The sequence below is a fragment of the Rhynchophorus ferrugineus genome, unplaced genomic scaffold (assembly GCF_030347505.1).
Source record: "Rhynchophorus ferrugineus isolate W39M unplaced genomic scaffold, kcgeb_rfMv2 rfM5, whole genome shotgun sequence".
NCBI classification, from domain to species: Eukaryota; Metazoa; Arthropoda; class Insecta; order Coleoptera; family Curculionidae; genus Rhynchophorus; species Rhynchophorus ferrugineus.
In genome coordinates this window covers 26,651,642-26,673,946 of record NW_027472584.1, presented here as the reverse complement: position 1 = coordinate 26,673,946, position 22,305 = coordinate 26,651,642, and the positions used below count along the sequence as shown (strand labels likewise).

Genomic DNA, 22,305 nt, shown 5'->3' with positions numbered 1-22,305 from the left:
GTTTTTATATATTTCAATGGTCAAGGGTAATCTTAATTATCCAATCCGCAAACGTAAATTAAAATATACGATTTTTTATTAATAACTACATTAATGTCAAATTCGTATCAAATTTGAATGAGTTAAATTAAGTCAAGTCCTTATTCCATTCTGGCTTACTATATAAAGATTTATTATTAGAATTACGAACATTTAATAAATAAAAATTATAATCTGGTATCATCAAAATTGCATTATAATCACAGCAGATTTATTCCGATTGAAGCGGTATGTGTCAACACATGTGAGTCGCTTGTACAAGTCATTACAATCGCATTACAGACCGATTTAGGTTTTATCAGGCACGCGTCTGCCACGCGACTTCCAGATACATCTAACACCACCTCCTATTCATGGCAAATCCCTTTACATGCCTATTGCGTATGCGGATACACATTATATAAAACACAATTTGCTATCGGTTACTGCGATTTTAAAATTCTGATTGAGAATTTATAGTGGGAGATTATGTTCGGTTTTACTCGTGGTCAGGGGTACATATTAAATTACCTCTAGATTTAGATACTGTTTTATCAGCCACTAAGACCCCCTCTAAAATTCGTTTTACTTTCTTCCACCTCATTTTCTAATCTGATACACATTTCTATACCATATATATTTATATTATCTATTTATATATATATATATATATATATATATATATATATATATATATATATGTAATACAATATATAATACAATATTTGTACAATTTTAATTAATTCAAAATAAGTTGTGTATTATTTATATTACAATTAAATACAAATCAATTAAATTCTAAATATATCGAAAACTGTACATTTAAATATCTGATATTAATCAATGATGGTAAGACTTCCTCTAATATTTCCATTTAACTTATATATATATATATATATTTATAATTTATACACCATTATGTATCCTAATGTTACCGGCGCATTCGCCATTATGCAAATATATAAAATGTATATACAATGTATAAACTCTGTCTCTGTTATTTAAACTTTATTTAATAATATAATTATAACAATAATCCTTTTTAGTATGTCATTCTCTAACCAATTGTACATTCTTACTATATAAAATATTTTATATACCCAAGTAATACCGGCGCATGCACCAATACATAAATATATTTAACAAAAATTATTACTCAACTCTGTTAACAACTATAACATAACAAAACCCGTCGGCTTGGTTGGCGCAGTGGTAAAGGCGACAGGGCGGTACATCTACTGTTGCAATAGTCGCGGGTTCGAATTTTGCTAGGAAATTAATGTTTATGATTGTCCTAAGCAGGTGTGTAAAATCCGACAAAGAAAATGATCCCAATCCGACGATCCGTAAGACCGGATGTCTTCTGGAATGATTTCTAAATTGGTGACTCGCCAATCGGTATACTTAAAGCAGAGGACCGTCGTTCAGAGCCCATGTTAAACGGTAGGTTCAGTCCAAATAAACCCTACAGTTCTTATTAAACATAATAAGCTGCATTGATGTTTTCTCTTCGAATTACAAATATGAAGAAATTAATACACTAAAATAATTTTAAAAAAATTTATTTAATGAATGAAGCTATAATAACAAAATGATAGATTACATGACTTGTTTTAAATTTTCCATTTTGGTCTTAATATTAACCAGTTCCTTTAACAAATCATCAACAGTATTAGGTGCTAATAATAATGTCTCTGTATTGTTATCATGAGTTGTTGATAAACTTAATACAGCACATTTTGTGGTTTCATCAACTTTACTTGAAACATCTTCCAGTCTATTTACTGAAATATAATATTTAACTTTATAAGCAACTGCTACATATCCTGTTACCTTTTAAAGATTGAGATCTAAAATGATCAGTTAAACTAGAACTATATTCATCTAAAATCTTTTTAATAGAAATACTATGCTCTCTTGGCAAACCTAGTTGTTGAAGTTCAGTCTGCAGAGCAGAACTATCACAACTAAATCGAATGGTGGATGAAAATATAAATGTGAGACAAGCAATACAAGCTTTTAAATTTATATCAGTATCTAAAAAAGCAAATAAAATGTAAAATTACTATAACAATAAATAATAATAATGAAAGTATATTATATTCATACCCAATTTTGAATCTACAAAGAGTTTATCAACTTTTTCCATCTGTAACAAATGTTACATTTTAAATAAAACCTGGTCTTTTATAAACATATTAAATACTTTTTACCTGCAAAGGTGGGTTTATAATTGCTTGTGCTACTATTTGTCCTAGTAACTTTAATTTAACAGAAGATAAACGCGATAAATTATAAATCTCTGCCAAGATCCAATCAGGACAATCAGCATCACCATTGAATCGAAATTTCTGTTAGAATTAATTGTAATCAATAATTACTATTAATTTAAACCGTAGTGTATGTACACTCACCATATTAATATAAATAACAAAAATTTAATACCAAAACAAAACTATTCTGATTTAACTTATTTTGTCATTATTAACCTAACATTATAAGTAATATATAGTGACCTCTAGTAGCTGATATCATAATTTAATAAAACGCCGTAGCGGTTTCTATAATATTTTATTTCTTAGTTTAATAATATGGCGTTAGATAGCGCCACATACACAAAGTCTTTAACTTAGCGTTAACTATAAGTTATAATTCAGTTATGAAACTGTTAATTTATTAATAAAATTGTATAATTTTTTATAGTTCTATTCATCATGCCCAATAAAAACAACTGGTTTTCCAGTTTTTAATATCCTTAAATTAGAATTTTTTCCCAGTCTTTGTTTAACTTCAGATTCTCGATATTCCTCATCTGTTGGACCTTGATATACAGGCGTTTCTTGTTTAGATAGTACGGGTTGAGACTGATGTTGAATCTCTTGGTACTGAGGTGATTGCCCACTAAACAAAATCAAAGATATATATAAATCTATACTTTATAATTATTTGGTAATTACCTATGTTGTAATTGACCTTCTAGGCTGTACTGAGTTTTTAGACTAGACGATTTAGGAATTTGGTATTTCGGTATCGTTACAGTACCGGGTAAGTCGGATTGTTGATAAGGTGACTCCTCATATTGTAAAACTTTCTGGTCAGGTAAATATTTCGGGCCACCCCTATATGAATTTTCTTGAGGCTGATATTGACCTAATTGAGATTGTTCATAATTACTAGTTGGTTTGTATTTTAGTTCAATATCTGGTTCAGATTGATATGTGATATCTGGCTGATAGTCGACACCTTGCGGTTGCTGGTACTGTGGCTGATAATTTTGTATCCTTGGTAACTTTATTGGTTTAGCTAAATAATTTCTCTACAATTAATTTTTATTTTTAACTGATTGATGTTGTGATAATTTACCTAATTGGGATGGTACAGGTACACGAGATTCTATTTGAGGGCGTTCATTCCGTCTTTCTTCATTAGATAACAGATCCAATTTAGAATATTGCGGGATTCTCAATTCCTTGGCTTGCTGTTGCAATTGTCGGTACTGCAATTTTGTTAGATATTCGATTTCCTCGTCTAAAGTTGATGTTTTAGGCTTAGTAGGTTTGGGAGTTAATTTTTTCGGAACAGTTTGTGAAATAAATATAGACGATTTAGGTGTTCCTTCATTCCCTTGCTCTGTTTCCTGATCTCGTGGTTGTGGTTTATCATAAAGTGCATATCGCTGAGCCAATAGAACATTGTGATAAGCAGGTAGGTTTTGAGCAGCAGGTAATTGTTTTGGCAGTTGAGTCGGTTGGATATTTTGTTGAGGAAAGTATGATTGTCTGAAATAAATGATATTATTGTTAGTTAAAAATCATCTTGTCATAAAAGTCAATTAATACTAAATACCGAAACAAAACTAAAATACTCTCAACAATTATATTATATGCCATAAAAATTAAACCGTAGTTCGGGTAAACACTTACATGAATTCTTATTGTTACGAAATACGAAATGTAAGTATGCAACATAGGAAATTAGAGAAGATGTTTTGCAATAAAATATCAAGTCAGTTCAAAATCATACGTTAAATTATACAGTTTTATTTTGATGGGATCATGCGTTAATATAAATTATATTATATATCTCCTATATATATATATATATATATATATATATATATATATATATATATATATATATATATATATATATATATATATATATATATATATATATATATATATATTTATTTATTTATACAGCATCTGCAATTACGTGAATAGTACTATTTTGCATAGAAAGTGAAATTACGCGTGAAAGTTTATATTTACTCACATATATATACATATATATATATATATATATATATATATATATATATATATATATATATATATATATATATATATATATATATTATTTTAAGAATTTTTTAATTTACTCATATGACCTTTTAATTTAGTTACGGTATGGAAAAAAGTTTTATGGCCTCTAACTAAAGTGGTAAATACTTGCGGTAAAAAACACTTTATGTGAACCAAACCTATTTCATAATGAGTGGTAGTTATACGGATTTAAAAAAGTTAACGCAGCAAAAAAACATACAACAGATTAGTTCAATTTTGGCAGGGTTATGTAATATCAATTAATTCATCGAAATTCAATAAGGAAATTATTAAAACGAATTTAACCAGATGTATCTCGGATATATGGATATTTTTACCTTGCTGGATTATGAATATACTTACTGTTGAGATTCCTCTATCTCAAAGGAAGGTTGTTTGGCAGCAGACGATCTTGTATATTGCAATGGTGATGGTTCATATGCCGTTTTGGTTGTTGGTGTAACTTCTTTCAAGAACTGTTCAATAGTTGGTTGAACCCTACGTTGTTTAGATCGTCTGGTTGCTGTTTTTATCGCTGCTTTCGGTGGTGTCGAATAACTCGGTTGATACTGTATTTCTGACTTATAAGTCTGAAGAGGATCATATTCGTATTCCGTCGACCTTGCTCTGAAAAAAAATGCACTGCTGAATATCAGGGTATTAAGAAATAGTAAAAAGTTGTGCAACAATGAAAGTTCTCGATATAATGTATTTTTTTCTTGGTCAGTGTAAATAGTTTTTATGTAGAACGTTTTCAACGATTCCGTCTTATTTAAAGGTCGAATGTTGTAATTCACATTATAACGAACGAAAAATACAGTTTTAGATGCGCTCTTGTGCAAGGGAATCGATTCCCTTCACTTACCTTGGGATTGGTAGAAATTGTCTTTCTTTCGTATATGCTGAAGGTTCATACACCAAAGGCGATGGGTTCTGTTCGACGTTCCTGTGACTTTGTGACGAAGATGGCACAGCAAGGGCCGTTATAAAAACTAATTATGAAAATACTCAATTAGTGAAATCACTTCGTTTATATAACATTAAAAAAATACACCGGCTATTAAATTAACTAGATTTCAAAATATATTATTAAGCGAGTTTCACCGTAACCGGAAAACATCACATCCTCTTTCGTTACAAAATTAATAAAAATCGTCTTAATGAAATAAATTAATCTTAACGATTCTCCGATTAATTTCTCGTAAATATATAAAATAGAATAAATATATTACCTAGGGTAAACAATATAAACATCTTAGACAACAGTAAAGAATCTAAAGAACTACTTAGTTGCGAAAACAGAACTAAAATGTGCTGTGTTCTTTTAGATATCTTTATATAGCTTCACTATAAAAGAGAAAGGGTTCTTACCAGATTCATTCATTCGAAGATTACTCGTCGTACGTATATTTAAACACGAAAAATATTTTTTTTTAATTTTAGCATTCTATTTGTGAAGATTAATTATAAGATTTTGTTTTAATTGTTTGCTTAAATTTAATTATGTATATACTCGAAAATAAAGTATTGTTAATTACATTTTATCTAGAAAGTGGGCTGTTGTTTTTTTATTAATCGATATAATTTAAAAAATTAATCATTAACACGATTACCAAATTAGCAAAATATTACAAAACGAGATCAGTTTATGTAAATGATATGGGTTCCGGTTTTGTTCTAAAATATATTCGACAATGTATTTCGGTGATGTTTCCAATCTATCTAAAAATAATTTATTACCCAATATTATGAAATTAACTCACCGAATTTCTTTCTAGACGCACTGATGTTTTTATGTAACTCTAGCGGTACAGATGACATAACAAAATCATATAATTGAGAGAACTAACTTTGGAAAATTGTAACGTCAAAAGGTTGAATAAATGGTGAATGAAAAAGTGGTGAATAAATAAAACAATAATTATTATCAAATAAACCCTCTGATTTATTTTTTAAATTAAAAAGAAAAAATCGCTTATGTTAAGCCTACTACTAGTACTAATAATAATAATAATAAGAATAATAATGTAACCACTACTTGACGTATAGAGAACGTCCAACAATTGAATCAACAATATCAATGGCACTGGTTAAATATCACCCGAATCTATAAGTGTATAGACTTATTTCATTTTGATAATTATTTACATAATGATCATAATAAACGTGAATATTAACATTTCTTATTCAAAGTCAATAGATCAGTGAAAAATAGCAGTTTTTTTCTTATATATGAAAGAGCCTAAGAATTAAATCAACAAATAGTTATAATGATCAAAACGATTTGTACAACGTAAATATAAGGTAACCATCTAAAATGAATATAAATTAAGTTTATACATACAGTTGTATTAAAACAAATTATGTATAACAAATTAAATGAAGACACTATAATATTAAATTAACATAACAACGTTCAATTCCATTTAATTTGAACTGAACCCGTGTTAAAACAAATTAAAAAAGATCTATTAACTCATACATAGTCTTTTCGAATTCATTTTCTGCACCTGATATTTCGATGTGATCGAAAGAAAATTATAAATTGATTAGACAAGGTTTGAACCGAATGAGATATGACTGAAATTAGAGTTGGCGGTAATTTGGGCGTTTTAAAATAAAATCAAAGGCAGAGTGAATTCAAAAATTCTGCGGAGGGAGTAGATTTATCAGTCAAGACCACTCTGCTAATCGTAAAATACGATTGAAACCGAAAAACTGTAAAACGCAAAAGATTTTTTCATTATCAGATATCGACCTGGACTAAAATAAATAAAAATAATGACCTGGAAATAACACTTTATATAGAACAAAAAAATCTTTCGGTTGACAATGCATTAAAATAATTCTAAGATATTTCGAATAAAAATTATATTACTTTTTATTAGATAGAATGACCTGGATGTTAGACTTTTTGTTAAAAAATCGTTTTTCTTTTGTTCACTTTTACTCGAAACATCCCTCAAAGAAAATCCAATCACAAGCAAATGTCAAATATGCCTCTAAAACAGTATTTTAATCTAATTGCGCTCATATCACGTAATTGTTTATAACATGTAAAAACGAAAAATCGATGTTAGACTAATTAAAGCACATTTTTGTCCCCTTATTTAAAATGTGAAAGCTGGGATATTCGAATCTGACTGCATAGCTTACAGAGGAAAAAGTCAATAATGATGGAAACTGTTTTAATCCTCGTTATAATTAACTAACGCCTGAAATAAACAAATACGTGAACGGAAATATAAATTGAATATTATGAGCTGGAAAATTTGAGAAAAAAAAAAGAAATATGAGCAAGCTTAGTACATTTTCTATCTAGGCTAAATTAACAATATCAGTATTTATTGTTATTCTAAGGCACGGATCCAGCTCAGCTTGTTCTCGCGACAAGCTCATATTCTTTGTGGTGTGGAAGACAAGCAACTCTGGATATTCTACCCAATAGGAACGGAATTGGTAGCGCTCCAAAACACCACCCCCTGTTATTATTACCTTCGATATATGTTTTACTTCTAACAGTACAGTTTTGTTGACTGAACACCAATATTGTATCCAGAATAACTTAACATCCGCTTAATTTTTTTTATATGTAATACAGCTAGATGCCAAAAAATTATCTACAATGAGCAGCGTATACTTAGTCTTCGGGAATAATTGAAAATGTATTTTACCACTTCCTTTTTTTTAATATATGCCGATTTACGTAGAATGAGATAAAAAAATCCCTAGCCAAAGGCCATAAACATCATAAATGATGTTTGTTTATTTTTTTTTAAATATATATAATAGATTACAATAATCTGTAAATTTTACTATGGTAAATATATCTTCTGGAACATTAATAGGACCTTGCTTTTTCTTTTTTTTTTTTGGTGGGGGACATCACTTAATTTATTATCACTAGTTGATTCGCAAAAGAAAATCCATTAGTTTTTTTTAAATATTAAAGTCGCGATTAAAGCACTAAATCACCGTGCTCTATAATAAGGTGTATATACAATATTTCGACTATGTAATATATATATACAACATCAAACCGAATAAAATCGTAGCCGTAAATATGAGGCAAAAAAGTCTTTTCATTTATTTAAGTTTAAGGTCACTTGTAGTTAATTTACTGACGTTAATTCTATACGGCTAATATAGAAAGTCGCGTTAGAAAATATGCGGCTCGTAACGTTTTATTTTGTTCGAGCCATCTCATAGAAATGTTCCAGGGGGTTAGATTTGGGCGCAGTACAACTAAATTCACCGAATCTCGCTGTACCGAATGTCGACGTAGTGATTAGTCGAAATGTTTGTGTCGAAAAACGTTCGAATAATCACTGACAAATCGAGCTTTCGTCGTACAACCTCACTTGGCACCGGCAATCAAACCTAATACATATACATACATATATATATATATATATATATATATATATATATATATATATATGTATATATATAATATATCTTAACTAATCTACATTACCTAAACTACTTGAGCAGCTTCTATGTTATGTCACACGATGATGTTACCGAGTGATATTACAAGTTATTTTAACGTCACAGTAGGAACATTCTTGATGATATCGAGAAAATTAAATGATAAATCCGCGTGGAAATGAATGATGTCAAGATTGTTCGTGCAGTAATGTTAAAACCGCAATGATCTTATGAAAACATCGATCGTTCACCGTGAGAAATATGCGGCACTGAATTCCACGCTGAAATAAATCAGAACCCAACAAAACATCACACATAAACTGGCGATTAATCTGCTAAAGGCAGTTAGCGCTCGTTGTATTATTCAGCGCTAGGGCGACTTCGGCGTTTGGGATAATTGGTCGACGGTATCCCTCTGTCCAGTTGGCGCGTTCCCTTCCAGCCCGTCGCCGGCCTGGAAAAATCGATCTGCGTCGCATATTAGATTGGCGCTCTGATTGCAACATTGACTGCCGTGTTCTGTCGTGCCGGCGGTTGCCGCTTCATCCATTAATATAATGGCGTTCTGTTCGGATGGTGATGTATGAGCGATCATACTGAAATCCTCCTGATCCAATGTGAACAATGGCGTATTCCACCGGGGCATGTTACTAGAACGCGTGGTGCCTAGGAAACGATCTTATGATAATAATAATAATACACCAATAACAACAATATAGTCCTTCCAATAAAACAGCCAATGCACAGCGTCAATAGGAGTGAATGCACAGCGTCAACCGAATCAATCTATAAAATTCTGCTTGCGCTCTAGTGGACGATACTGTTGCCAAATGTTTACAAATTGCTTAAAAACTTTAGTTATAATAAATAAAAATTATAAACTTTATATTTGAAGGATATATAGGTTATTCATAATAAAATCCATTTGTAGCCAGAAACATATTACATGCTTGTGATATTTATTAGTGATAATGCGAAATATCAATGTAAAGAACAGTCTAAACTGTTAAATTTAATGATTTTAACATTTATCTACATAAAATAACAGTGTTACATTAATATTATTGAGTTATTCAGCATACATGGCTGATAATGTAGAGCTTAAAAGAGAGCTCGACTTATAGTGATGCTACTGGATCATATCCCAATTTATACAGGGGATATAGTCACCTAACAGCCATCAGAAGACAATGCATTGCGAGACTTATTTCATGAAAGTCCAACTCAAATTCTCAAAGAACTCTCCAGCAGCTTGAAAAGTTGATGTATTAAATTATTTTAAATGTTTACATTTAATGAGAAAAATTTAAAAGAACGGTTTCCTTGCTTGACAGGTAAAAAACTAAGACTATCCCGTATCGAATTGTGTGTAGCTACAAAAAGTGGATAACTTACAGTAGTGCCAAGCATAAAGGTAAGTGGGTTAGTCCAAAAGAGTCACCCATATCGACATCCGAAGGGAATATTCGAACAAAAATAAGAAATCCTTTAAAATTAATACCAGGCAAAATAAAAATTGGCATATGTCAAATTTGAAAAAAATCATAATATATCATTTTTTACGTAAACACAATAAATAAAAAAGAAACAACTGACAAGGAAGTTCAATTTGATGCGGCAACATTGCGGCCTGCCGACATCGTAAACTCTGATGACGTGCACTGGCTGTTTTATTAGATATATTATATATAGACATACCTCTCGCCGTATTCACATTGGGTGAATACATACTGAGGTTGGTAGGACTGATAACGCCAGACATCGGGCCCATATTGGGATAACTGAAGACCTGTAATAAAAAAAACGAAAGATAATAAAAGGTTCTAGGTGCTACAAATATTAACTACCAACATGTCCTGGTTGGCCATGGAAATGATTATATGGTGAATAATCTCTGCTCGGCGAGTACGCGCTACTTGTTGGCACTGAATTCCTTTGAAGAGGCGATTTTCTCCGTTCATGACTTCCTGGACTTAGTGGTGGTGATGCATTGATTTCCGCAACCTATCGAATATAAACAATATTATTAAATATGCAGACTAATTACGGAAATAATTACTTCATCTGCAGGAGAAGTTTCGCCGCAAGGTGGCGTAATACTTGATGGAGGTGAATTCGTGCCACTCATGGTTACTTCTCCTGTCGAGCGAATTATAGCGACCGGTCTAGCCATGGGTGGTAGTGGAGGTGGCGGCAACATTGTCGATGTGAAATACTGCGATTTAGGACTCCGAGATAAACCCTGCTGCATCTAAGAACCAAAAACATGTTTACCCATTGGTCTACACACTAGGATATTCAATAAGTTTAGTACTTTGAAGAGAATCTTTATGTTTTGTGTGAAGAATAGGTTGCCATTATAAAAGATGACATAATTCATGAACCTAACTTTTGGCATCCCAAAAGACTGATATCAAGTTTTTTTTCAACTAATTTTTCATAATTTCAATGCCACTGAGTAATAAGATCTTTTCGAATATAAAACTTATTGAACAATCTTCTTAAAAACGAATTAACTTACTTGTGCGTTTTGGTTGTTGTCCGTTTCTTGACATACGAAGGTAACAAAATCCGATAAAGAATCATGACCATTCTCCGGATATTTGACTTGATTCTGATGGTGTTGTGCTTCTGGACTATGTTGATAATATAAAGCGTTCGGACTAGCTTGTGAACTGGAAGACACTATAGTAGTGTTTTGTGGCATCGCTAAATATTATAATTAACGAATTGATTAAAAAGGAAATGAACAGACCTGCAGAGGAACTTACAATAAGTCGCAGATACGACCATGGCATCAACCGATGAAGATCTATCACCAACCACAGGTTGATCCGTATAACTATTGCAGTAATAAGCAGGGTGTTCAAGTTTAACGCTGTTCATATTTGGTTGTGGATCCGACAGTTCGTGCAAAATCGATGCTAAAAAGAAACAGATTAACACAAAGACGAGAAGGAAGATGTACAAAAGTTACATTTGGACAACTTCCACAGTTCCTTTGATGAAAATACTCCTGTCGCTAAGATTATGTCGTTACATATTACACCATTGTAGGGATTGTGAGTATACCCTGTAACTACAAGACACAAAATCCTTTTATAAGATCAGTCACTCGGTAGACAAAAGTAAATCCATTGGTTTGAAGCGAATGAGTATAGTGTTATACAAAAAAAGAAGAATGCCTTACCTTTATTTTTCCTTTCATCCTCTTTCTTGTTGTTGTTGTTGTAACAAACTCCACTTAATATTTCTGGAAACGAAAAATTACTCTTATTTACCAAACAGTTCACTTCCCTATTTCACGCCAGGCCTGTCTTGCAAAATTTTATTTAAAATCCTGACGGGTTAAAAATATCCATCGGATTTAATATGATATTCTTTTGTATATTTTTAGTTCCACTATATTTTGTATGGTTAATATAAGGTGTTCTAATTATAGATTTTTTGTTGGTAGAAAAACGCCGAAAGAATATAGCAATTGTTACGTTAAGCTGATATAATGAACAACATAAACTATAATTTAATTAAACATTATTTAGAAATATCCAAGTCAAGTAAAAAATCAATAAAATAACATATAACATTACCAGGTTTTTCTATATAATATTTTGGCTGATTGAATTGAATCGAATTAAAAGAAAATGAGGTCGTTACATCAATTTGGGAAAGGTGTCAGTCAACAACTATGAACCTGAATCACAATATGAAGCTGAGGGGTGTTGTGAACCTGATTAAGATTTAAAAATCGGTCAAAAAGCTTCTTGGAGTGCAAAAAAATTGTTCCTCAACTAACTGCGTTACAGCTTCCTCAGTCAGCTAAATTTAAATATATTTGAGAAAACAACAGAGATTTACAAGAGAAAGCAATCACTATTCATCAAGATGTAGCATCATCTAATACGTTTCAAAAAATCATATTCAAAATAAGTCAATTAATGTATGAATCCATCGTATTCACCAGACTTAGTTCCCTCTGACTTCTGGCTAGTTAATCGAACGAACGAAGAATCCGTGAAATTAATTTCAACAATTCTGTGAACTTAAGAACAGAACAGATTTTTTTACTATTTTGATCAGACATTTTTAAAAATCTATATCTATATATATATTCATAGTCAAATATATAAAAATTAATACACCAGCAATATTTATCTAGTACATTGATTATCTAGTTTTACAAAATAGGTTGTTTTTAAGACATTTTGCGTACAGTTTACGGTATAGTTAGGAGAAAATTATAAAAATTAAGTCATTCTGATGGTAGTTGGTTAATAAGATTGGTATGTTTTCAAATATTGCCAATGTCCTTAACGTTAACCTAATTTAATCTACTTATTTTCTCAATAATGAGGAATAGACACTAAACTTACCATGACTATTGATGAAATTCGCCAAATAAAGATCCAGTTCTCTCACTGACACATTAATATGATATGGATTTACACATAGACCCGGTTGCGAACAATCTGGATTTTTTTCGAGCCGTTCACCATCGGTGCTTTCTAAAGGTATGGCCTTAAATAATATCACCATCACGAGATCTAACCGCCACACTTTGTCTGCTTGCCTCAAGCAATCAATACGACGCATTTTTCCTTTCTGGTCTGGATTGGACAATACACAAACAGCCGGTCTTTTCCCCGTAATACTTAACACGAAATCTTCGCGACACTCTTGTGTAATGTCTTTTCGTAATTTGCCAAGTAACCGAGAGGCCCATTTCTGTTTAACTTCCGCCTTTTCATTCTGTAAAAAAAAATAAAACCGATAAGATGGCAAAATTAAAAAACATTTTTTTTGGTGTGTGTAAAACTGACTCTCTAAAAGTCGCCAATTAATTGTATTTTATTTTAATAAAGAAATATCCTTGAAAATATTGATGTTATATTATTTTGGTACTACTATTATACATAATTTTAAAATTATATCAATACTAGAACTGGAACACGACATTAAGCTTATATTGTATTATTTTTAGAAGAGAAAATTCCATCCTTTACATTTCCGATTAAGAAATGTTGTTGATGACGCGTTTATTTTTAACTACCTTCTTCCCTTTTTTTACCTTTGTCTCACGAGTCATTGCCTCCTGTAAAAGTATCAGAACAAGAATAGACTTTCGTTTATGAAGATGCTCATTTTTTTATTTTTTTTTAAACGAATACGTTTGTTATTTTAAACGTTGTGAGAAAATGTCCCATTTCTGGATTTGGTGTTATATCACTAAACGAGGTTGGAAATGATCCGTTCGTATCAGACGCCTGTTGATATAAACAAATATTTTTCTGGTGTGCCAAAAAGTTCTTTGCCAAGGAAGGAAGCATTCGTAGGCCAAGAACACCTGCTCATAAAATGTTCGATGTAATATCGTACGTATGTCTTGCCAAAACGGTCTACTACTAATACAACTCACCTGTAAAGCTTCTTTGCATTGACGTTCCTCCTCCAATGACATTCGCTTTTCGTGCTTTTTATAGTACTTCCGTTTAGCTGCTTGCAAATTAAACCAAGTGTAGGAAAAGGACTTGACAAAGGGTAGAAGAGCCTCAATAAATGGGTGGAACTCGTCCTATAAAAAATTTAACATTTCGAAAAATAATATCACTATAAGACAATAACATATTTTAAGCATTGTAATCAAGCATCGACACCTAAAAGAAATTAACCAAGTGTTAATTCTAAATTTGACATTGCCATTTTGAACGGTAGCAAAGTTTTAGTTAAATCGATTAATATATATTAGTTTGATGATGAATAGTTAACAATTTCAAAATAGCAACATGTATGAAAACGGGAAATGAAAAACATAGACTACAAATTCAAAATGCTGCTAGAAATTAAAACAAAATTAAAACGGTAAGAGTATTGCGCAGATTGTTATATTATTTTAGTAATATTTATTAGTTAGGAACTAGTATTGTTTAATAATAGCAAGTTTGAAACGAACATTGCAATGACACATTTTCCTGTTCTCGTAAAAATCTTACGATTTTCGGTCGAGATGAACTCTCTTTGCTATGTCATTTTGCTGTTACTCGCTAGCGGCTATAAATAGCGTGTTATAAATAGTCATCAGATTCTATACGATTCTAAACTGGCGTGCGATCTTAAAGATATTATATGTAGATAGGTATGATTATAACGTCTTGCAAAACCTTTGTTCCTAAGATAAACCATTATAATAATCAACACGGTTCAAACCGCATCGTCGATGTTTCTTTCAGTCCCAGTTCATCGCCGTGCATACGGTTTCTGTTGCAACGTGGTATGCCGTTTAAAATCGAATCGTAGGAATCGGCATAATGCATTTCTACGGTGCGATATCAATTGAAATTCGAGAAGCGTCTTGGATCGTTGTTTTTGCATGTTAAAATCTTACGTGACCAATCGACCAACGTTGATATCAAGCCACACCGATATCCAGTTCCTGCTAGGCATATAGTCGAATCGTATAGCATCGTTTCTTACATGATTGGTTGTTGACGTTTAGCGGTCGGAACTTTTAAAATGCGAAAATAAAAATCGTCGTTGTCGTCGTCGTCGTCATTTTCGTAGCGTCATTTTCCTAGGCAAACGGCCAATTATTATAATTATTGTAGATCGCGGAAAATGTTTATGGGATATATCTATAGATTAGCAAGTCTAAGTAAAGAGTTGTCAACGGTAAGGGGGATTGGGGACCGGGACTCGTGAAAGAAGCAGAAATATTACTGGTTGAATTTTGAACGAATTCATCATGCACATCGCGTAAAACGTATTCCCCGAGTTTAGGCGTAGTTGGTGTGGCGTGGCTCAACAATAGTATATATATCTATATATATATTATATATATATATATATATATATATATATATATATATATATATAGATATATATCAAAAAAGGCTACAGCATGTCAGCGAGTAGCAAAACACATAGTAAATAGACCAACTTAACATCAAAACCAAGAAGTACAAAAGTATGTCTAGGATATACGATGGTGCATTAGATGAAACATAGAGACATGAGACAGAAACGAAACAGAACAGTCATTAACATTAATTCAAACATGTCAACATCGAGGTTAGCAGTCAGACCATGGGGGTGACCAAGGTTCAGTGAAATTTTATATGTCGGTTCGGATTTGAAACGGTTTGGTTTTGGGGTATAGCGCGGAAATTAAATGATCGGAGAGCGGTCGACAGAACGGTTACGAGGGTGTGGGGTGAGGGGACGATAAAATTTCACTCTCGGTCTTGAGAGTAAGTTCCCCGGGCCAGACAGCGAACGCAGTACAGAACAGAATAACACTCATGTTAATCATGTTAATTACATATCACGCATGACGACGCGGGGAGGAGAGGTAAGGTAGCAGCGGGTAGGCACCTGTCCCGAGGACGGCGTCTGCAGGTACGTCGACACATCGGGCTCCACCATGCAGCTGCGTAGCGTTTCGGGGATGAACATTCCTCAGGTCACTCACGCACGGGGTCACGGCGGACGCGCCGCGGGTCCCATCACAGAGGAGGCGGGGGGGCCCGGGGCGGCAGGTCACTCGCGGAAAGCTGCAGGTCTCGGTGCGGCTCGACTCCAGCACACGCCACGGCCACGACGAACTGCAGAATCCGCGCCTGTGTGGACGCAGCTCGTCGACGATATTTATATCGCTGCTGCGGCTACGGCTGCGGGGGTTGTCCGGACGCTGCGTTGTCCGGAGGCGGTGCACTGCCTGCCGGGCATGTCGGCCTGCCGACTGCCATGTGCGGCGCGGACGCTCGACGCGCCGTCCTCCTCCCATCACCCGCGTTGTTGCCATCTTCGTCGCTTAACCCTTCGACGGCTAATCTCGATCCCCTCGCGGGAGTCTAAATCTCGAGGATCCCCGACACGCGCACGACAATCCAAACTTGCGACGTTGCCACTTCTCACACAACATACGTATATCTGAGGAATCCAATATATATCGAATACATTATCTTAAATTCATCAATAATAGTCCAGTCATATACGCTGCCAACCTCAAAACGAGAGATAATAAGCTGTAAGTCCGTACAAACCTTCATTTTAACCTTCTAAAAGTTGTCCCAAAAGGCTCATAAAATCTCGCATCCGCGTCTTAAGATATCCAAAGTCACAAAAATCGTTTTTTCCAAATACCTCACTTCCTATGGATTTAATGCTGTTTGCATTTATTATGCATATAATATTTTTTTATACTTTTAATCATTCTTGAGATAGAGGACGGACAGCGCACAGAGCTCAAAATAATGCAAAGTCAACCATCGGCCCCGATACATAATATGCCATATAAAATCTACACGTTATACATAATTATGAATAATTTTCATTTTTATTAACTATTATTAATATGTTAATATCACTACAGAACAGGTCAGAAATAATTCAGATGTTCTTATCATAGAAAAAGCTATCGAAAAATCACAATGTCAAAGAACTGTCGTGTTAATTTTCTTCAAAGAAGTTGTAAAAATAATTATTAAAACTCAAGTATACTCCTCCAAAAATTGTGTGACACCACCTCAGCTTTCTTTAGAAAAGGTCTTCTCATTTAAAGGTGAAATCCTTAATATGACTGGACTATTTACCTAAAACTTCCCTTGAAACTCAAGTTAATTTTTTTGGTACAATCCATAATATATTATATAAAGAACTTTTTACATACATACTTAATTTTAAAAGGATAAAACAGGATATAATTATTTATATATGAACATTACAATAATAAACTATATAATATAATAAATATGATATGACGAACCTTTTTTAAAACACACAAAAAAGGGAGAAAATAAAACAATATATAAGAAAACAAATATAATTTGTTTTATCAATATATAAACATTACAGTAACAATTCCAAGTTATACTTCTATAAAAATATGCAATAAACTCTTTCTCCATTGAGTCTAATCTACAAGCATCCAATTATCTTTACAATCACACAATAACATCTATACAACTATAAACACTTCATATTTAACTGAATACATTGTCCAATTTCTCATCATCATCAGTTACAATGTTCAACAATTAAAATGCATTCTTGTCCCTGTCAAAATTCTCATATCTCTTTTCTTTTTGGCCTAATTTACCCATGCTTCAACACTTGTATCATTACTTTTATGCTTTGTACCTGGAATTCAAACAATTTGCTTGCTAATTGCCATTACTCCAATCAATAATTACCAATCAATAAGTTTAATCTTTCCAAATTTGCACTACCTCAGATTTCATCTAATATAGGATTCATTGGAATGTTAGTTGCCAGTTTGGCTGCATCCATATTTGTACTGATTTTGCCAAGTCATTTTCATGCCTTACATGTATTTTAATGCATTGTATTTCACATTCCCTTCCCTTTTATATCAGTTTTATACAACCTAGACAATTAGAATATATTCTAATACCTCCATGGAGATTTGAATATCTCAATCTCAACATCAATGTTTCTTATACAATTTTAATGTTGTGGGATAACCCTATATGATCAACGATCTGTGATTTTGATGGTATACTCTAATATTTATCTGACCTTTTACTTTCGCAGAATCAATTATACCTAAAATATAATAAATTTGATATAGAATTCAATCCAATTCGTAAAATTGAATATATACGCACCTGGATAGATTTTTATCATATCTCTCTTTACATTAGAACTTTATAAAAGTTTTTTCAGAATATTTATATATCACTGATGTATCCATTACTATCTACTATTTATAATCAAAATATGGACGGTACAAGAATAAATCAACTATAAACAAGCAAACTCCTAACCCTACTAAACTAAAACTCTAAAAATGGTTGCCGCAGTTCGTTGAATTCTACCTTTCGATCACTTGTAAATGACAACGTCGCAAAATTACGCGGAAACTTCTGACGCTTACCAAATACCGACTATGATCATCCAAAATTAGCCACTACTACCCTTTCACAGCGAAGCGTCTTCCCAACCAAACGACAACACCGCTTCGTCTTTCTAACACAGCCTGTCGTAACGATCGCTGCCACGCGTTGCAGTTGCACTCCAAGATTTATGGATGCTTCATTTCGAAGCCTAAAGCAGACTCGCTCTTTCGCAAACAGACCAAATCTCAATTTTTTTTATCACAAACCACCAAATTTACTATTAGTTACATCATTGTATTAAAACTTTATGTCCATGTTTTCAATATCGTGACGAAATAGTATTGCATAATATTCAAATTACAATGCTGTATGTGCATATGCAGGCATTCATCAACACCCTGTACTAAATCAGTAGTTTGAAATATTACACCCATACAATTTAATTATATTAATATGTAAATATTACTTTTTTAAAATAATTACGTCTTACATTAAATATACTTAGTACAATCTTAATTTACAAATTAATAGGCAAGGCAAATGCACAATAAATACATCAATATATAATGTCCAAAATAAAACAAAATTAAACTACTTAAGCTAAAGTTAAGAGCAACACTTTAACAGGTCAACTAAAAAGTCCCCGACCTGACACATAGATGGCGCTACTAGAATTAAATCCATATGTTTTTTAGTTAGTTAGTCTTAACCCTCAAAAGATGCGTGTATAAATTTGACAGCTGTCGGATCATTAGTTTGTTATAGATTGAATGATAGCATTTTGAGTAAAGCAACTTTTGTTATTGTAAAAAAAATTGATAAAAAGGAATTTCACGTGTTGATAAAATATTGCTTTTTGAAGGGAAAAAATACAGTTGAAACAAAAACTTGGTTTGATAACGAGTTTCTAGACACTGCCCCAGGAAAATCAACCATCAAGGATTGGTATGCTAAGTTTAGACGTGGTGAAATGAGTACCGAAGACGAAGACGGTGAACGCAGTGAACGCCCAAAAGTGGTTGTTAGCGACGAAAATATTTAAAAATCCACAAAATGATTTTGAATGGCCGTAAATTGAACCATTCGTGTGATTTGCGTATTGTTCAGTGGCTGTATCGCTTGCAAGTTGCTATGATCTAGCGATCTTATTTAATGTTGATTGAACCTACTGTTTAACGTGGGCTCCAAACCACGGTCCTTGATACTTAACCTGCCGACTGGAGAGTGACCAACTCGGAGAACATCCGGTCTTACCCAGCCTGGTTACTGGCACGACTGGGATCACTTTCCTAGTCTCTTGACCTAAGGGCAATCAGAATTATAAACAAACACAAACATAAATTTACGACCATGCCCCAGCAGGATTTGAACACGCAACTGTCACAAAGTAGGGAGGCCGTCCTGTCGTCTTTACCACTACGCCAACCAAGTCGGCTATTTGATGTTTTACGGCGAAATCTTGGATAACTTCGTAAATCCACTTCACTTCAAGGTCATCATGCAGCTCTTCATTGGTTATAAGCGTTAATAATGGTAGAACCTTGTTTTGGCAGCGTTGAATTCCTAGTTAGCTTAATGCAACCCCATAGATCCAAATTGGCTTTATACCCCATAGATCCAAATTGGCTTTATAATTGACTGCTAAAGCAGTCTCCTTAATTTTGGCTCAAATTCAGAGTATCTCGGACTAACCAGTATAATTGCTTGATTTTAGGTCTGATCTTCTCTGTTTTTTGTCTAACATAATATTGTAAATAGTAATAACGAGATAAATAAAAAATAAAATTAAGTTATATACTAGTTTATTTATTTATGTTACCATGTATATGAAAGTTCGATTATTGTGCTTAAGTATTACAAGTCAATAATATTAGGTCAAAGAAACGTCGACCAATAAACAATGTTTAAAATTAAAAAGGAAAACGGGAAAAAGAATCTTGAAAATTGATCTATACATAAAGCTATACTTCTTCCATTACAAAATGTTGGATATTGTGGTTGACTCACTGTGCTAAATCTCGGTCTCTCTATTCCCTAAATAATAAACAAATACTTCTTGTTTAGTATTTTTTAAATATTACTTACTCTATAGTCGTTAATGTCGGAGATGTCTTCGTCTGAATATCCTTTCATGGCTTTTGTTGCTACAGGGCCCATATAATTGTTAACCACAGCAAACTCCATCAAAGACATAAATACAAAAACGGAACAACTAGACATCCAGACGTCTATTGCTTTAACGTAAGATACTGGAGGTAGTGACTGTTGTGACTGGGTATTTTGTGTCGCTGAAATAACATAACTCGGTAATAAGCTTAGCTATTTTACCGTTTCAAACAAACCTAAAGTTAATAAGGAAGTTACACCTAATGTAACACGGGCAGGGATTGCCTCAGGCTTAATCCAAAACGATATCCACGACATGACGACAATAAGTGCCGAGGGTATATAAGTATGGAATAAATGATATCCTAACCGTCGTTTTAAATTAAAAACCACCGCTAGACATGTAAAATTTCCTAAAACAGTTTAATTCGGGTTTTAGTGTCGATTCAGTTTAAAATTTTACCCGTAGAATACTCTATCGTACAATCAGTCGTGTAATTATTCGAAATATCAAGTTGAGGTAATTCTATATCTGGATTTACCACTAAGGGATCAGTCATGTTCCAAATAAAAACTAGGTCATGGTCAGTGTGAGACACTAGAAGCAAGACATGCACTTAAAGGAATTAGTTTTGAATAATCTTACTTACAACTTTCAATCATCATGCTACATATTTGTGTATCATGAGGGTACGATTCAAATTTCATTGCACAAGACAGCACTAAAGTTAATCTAAAAAGTAATTTACATTTCCATCTATATTATGAACTATATAAACCTCTTACTTTGACATATATAATAATGTTTTATCATGATACAACCATAAATAATGATTCGGTATAGTCATTTCGTGAAAGGTAACACTTTTAGCATTTTTAAAAAAACAATCGGGTCTCCATATACTGTGAAGCCACTCTACATCGAGTATGCGGTATTCCTCACTCATATTTTCCGGTAATCTTAATCTAGGATCTCGCCAACTTTGAGCCAAAAAAATGTCAGTAACGTAAGTCTAAATAGAATTTCTAAATGAGTTACTGTTAGCGGCTAGTTAATAAATAAATAAGGAGGAAATAAATTATTACCATTGATTCTTCATTTATGGAATCTATAGATAATACTGTAACATGGAAATAAACAATGGTTGGTTGTCCATTAAATTTTGGTGCTCTGTTTTTGTCATAATGTTTCGGCCTTAATGGTAAAATATCTCTTAACGATAAACTGGTTTCTTCAATATAGTCTCTCATTTTGGTAGCGGAATGATTTCTGTAAATATTGTTAGGCTTGACGAATACTTGAAACAACCGATATATTTTTTACTTACGTATGATGTGCAGTGGTAATTGAGACTATATAAAAAACCAAAACAAAGCTTTTCATGGAGAGGTACATTTTTCACACTATTGTCACCACTTGATAATTGACACACTGTTAGACCCTTGAATTTTATGCTTAATTAGATTACTTATAATAGGTTTAAATTCCAACATTAGTTTTGCCAGAAACATTTAAAATGCGAAAAAAAAATCATGTTTCCAGTTTCGGTAGTTTGAATGATCTTATTGTT

General features: G+C 32.7%; 4 protein-coding genes and 1 long non-coding RNA gene across 14 annotated transcripts; all 5 read right to left on the bottom strand.

The window, feature by feature from the left end:
* Positions 1-1,564: 1,564 nt before the first annotated feature.
* On the bottom strand, positions 1,565-2,515 carry LOC143196842 (COMM domain-containing protein 4). Its single transcript, XM_076404711.1, has 5 exons — positions 2,433-2,515; positions 2,232-2,369; positions 2,128-2,167; positions 1,852-2,055; positions 1,565-1,802 (listed from the first exon to the last, which is right to left on the bottom strand). The coding sequence occupies exons 1-5, from the start codon at positions 2,433-2,435 to the stop codon at positions 1,618-1,620; spliced, it is 570 nt and encodes a 189-aa protein (XP_076260826.1). The 5' UTR covers positions 2,436-2,515; the 3' UTR covers positions 1,565-1,617.
* A 77-nt stretch (positions 2,516-2,592) lies between these two features.
* On the bottom strand, positions 2,593-5,818 carry LOC143197434 (uncharacterized). Of its 2 annotated transcripts, none has more exons than XM_076405895.1 (6): positions 5,715-5,818; positions 5,209-5,335; positions 4,707-4,970; positions 3,382-3,797; positions 2,976-3,321; positions 2,593-2,919 (listed from the first exon to the last, which is right to left on the bottom strand). In XM_076405895.1, exons 1-6 carry the CDS (start codon positions 5,725-5,727, stop codon positions 2,724-2,726), a joined length of 1,362 nt encoding a protein of 453 aa, XP_076262010.1. In that variant the 5' UTR covers positions 5,728-5,818; the 3' UTR covers positions 2,593-2,723. The 2 variants fall into 2 exon arrangements, with proteins under 2 accessions (XP_076262010.1, XP_076262009.1); XM_076405894.1 differs by lacking the exon at positions 5,715-5,818 and adding an exon at positions 5,576-5,642.
* A 446-nt stretch (positions 5,819-6,264) lies between these two features.
* On the bottom strand, positions 6,265-16,520 carry NfI (Nuclear factor I). Of its 8 annotated transcripts, none has more exons than XM_076405893.1 (11): positions 16,143-16,520; positions 14,191-14,346; positions 13,148-13,523; positions 11,965-12,027; positions 11,752-11,853; positions 11,546-11,698; positions 11,296-11,483; positions 10,834-11,025; positions 10,622-10,778; positions 10,473-10,563; positions 6,265-9,440 (listed from the first exon to the last, which is right to left on the bottom strand). In XM_076405893.1, exons 1-11 carry the CDS (start codon positions 16,221-16,223, stop codon positions 9,425-9,427), a joined length of 1,575 nt encoding a protein of 524 aa, XP_076262008.1. In that variant the 5' UTR covers positions 16,224-16,520; the 3' UTR covers positions 6,265-9,424. The 8 variants fall into 8 exon arrangements, with proteins under 8 accessions (XP_076262008.1, XP_076262000.1, XP_076262001.1 ...); XM_076405885.1 differs by having other exon boundaries at positions 6,265-9,452; positions 10,626-10,778; positions 16,143-16,518; XM_076405886.1 differs by having other exon boundaries at positions 10,626-10,778; positions 16,143-16,518.
* Positions 16,521-17,578: 1,058 nt separating this feature from the next.
* On the bottom strand, positions 17,579-18,745 carry LOC143197432 (uncharacterized). Its single transcript, XR_013006003.1, has 3 exons — positions 18,398-18,745; positions 17,963-18,335; positions 17,579-17,909 (listed from the first exon to the last, which is right to left on the bottom strand). It is a non-coding gene; the product is annotated as an uncharacterized LOC143197432 (long non-coding RNA).
* Positions 18,746-20,460: 1,715 nt separating this feature from the next.
* On the bottom strand, positions 20,461-22,196 carry HisCl1 (Histamine-gated chloride channel subunit 1). Of its 2 annotated transcripts, none has more exons than XM_076405883.1 (8): positions 22,063-22,196; positions 21,821-22,004; positions 21,521-21,747; positions 21,385-21,467; positions 21,198-21,332; positions 20,971-21,147; positions 20,714-20,916; positions 20,461-20,662 (listed from the first exon to the last, which is right to left on the bottom strand). In XM_076405883.1, exons 1-8 carry the CDS (start codon positions 22,128-22,130, stop codon positions 20,504-20,506), a joined length of 1,236 nt encoding a protein of 411 aa, XP_076261998.1. In that variant the 5' UTR covers positions 22,131-22,196; the 3' UTR covers positions 20,461-20,503. The 2 variants fall into 2 exon arrangements, with proteins under 2 accessions (XP_076261998.1, XP_076261999.1); XM_076405884.1 differs by having other exon boundaries at positions 20,489-20,655.
* Positions 22,197-22,305: the final 109 nt, after the last annotated feature.

Bases quoted from the DNA above. Each gene is read 5' to 3' on its own strand.
- NfI (XM_076405885.1), bottom strand. From the start codon at position 16,223: ATGTTCATCCCCGAAACGCTACGCAGCTGCATGGTGGAGCCCGATGTG. The intron at 11,854-11,964 runs GTAAGGCATTCT...TGTGTCTTGTAG, and splicing joins GGATGAAAGGAAAAATAAAG to TTACAGGGTATACTCACAAT. The intron at 9,453-10,472 runs GTATGTCTATAT...TATTATCATAAG, and splicing joins CAATGTGAATACGGCGAGAG to ATCGTTTCCTAGGCACCACG.
- LOC143196842 (XM_076404711.1), bottom strand. The intron at 2,168-2,231 runs GTAAAAAGTATT...CATTTGTTACAG, and splicing joins TTATAAACCCACCTTTGCAG to ATGGAAAAAGTTGATAAACT. The intron at 1,803-1,851 runs GTAACAGGATAT...ATTATATTTCAG, and splicing joins TAGATCTCAATCTTTAAAAG to TAAATAGACTGGAAGATGTT.
- HisCl1 (XM_076405883.1), bottom strand. From the start codon at position 22,130: ATGTACCTCTCCATGAAAAGCTTTGTTTTGGTTTTTTATATAGTCTCA. The intron at 21,333-21,384 runs GTAAGTAAGATT...TCTTGCTTCTAG, and splicing joins TAGCATGATGATTGAAAGTT to TGTCTCACACTGACCATGAC. The intron at 20,917-20,970 runs GTTTGTTTGAAA...ATGTTATTTCAG, and splicing joins AACTTCCTTATTAACTTTAG to CGACACAAAATACCCAGTCA.
- LOC143197434 (XM_076405894.1), bottom strand. From the start codon at position 5,597: ATGTTTATATTGTTTACCCTAG. The intron at 4,971-5,208 runs GTAAGTGAAGGG...ATTTTTTTTCAG, and splicing joins CAATTTCTACCAATCCCAAG to AGCAAGGTCGACGGAATACG. The intron at 3,322-3,381 runs GTAAATTATCAC...GAAATTATTTAG, and splicing joins ACCTGTACCATCCCAATTAG to CTAAACCAATAAAGTTACCA.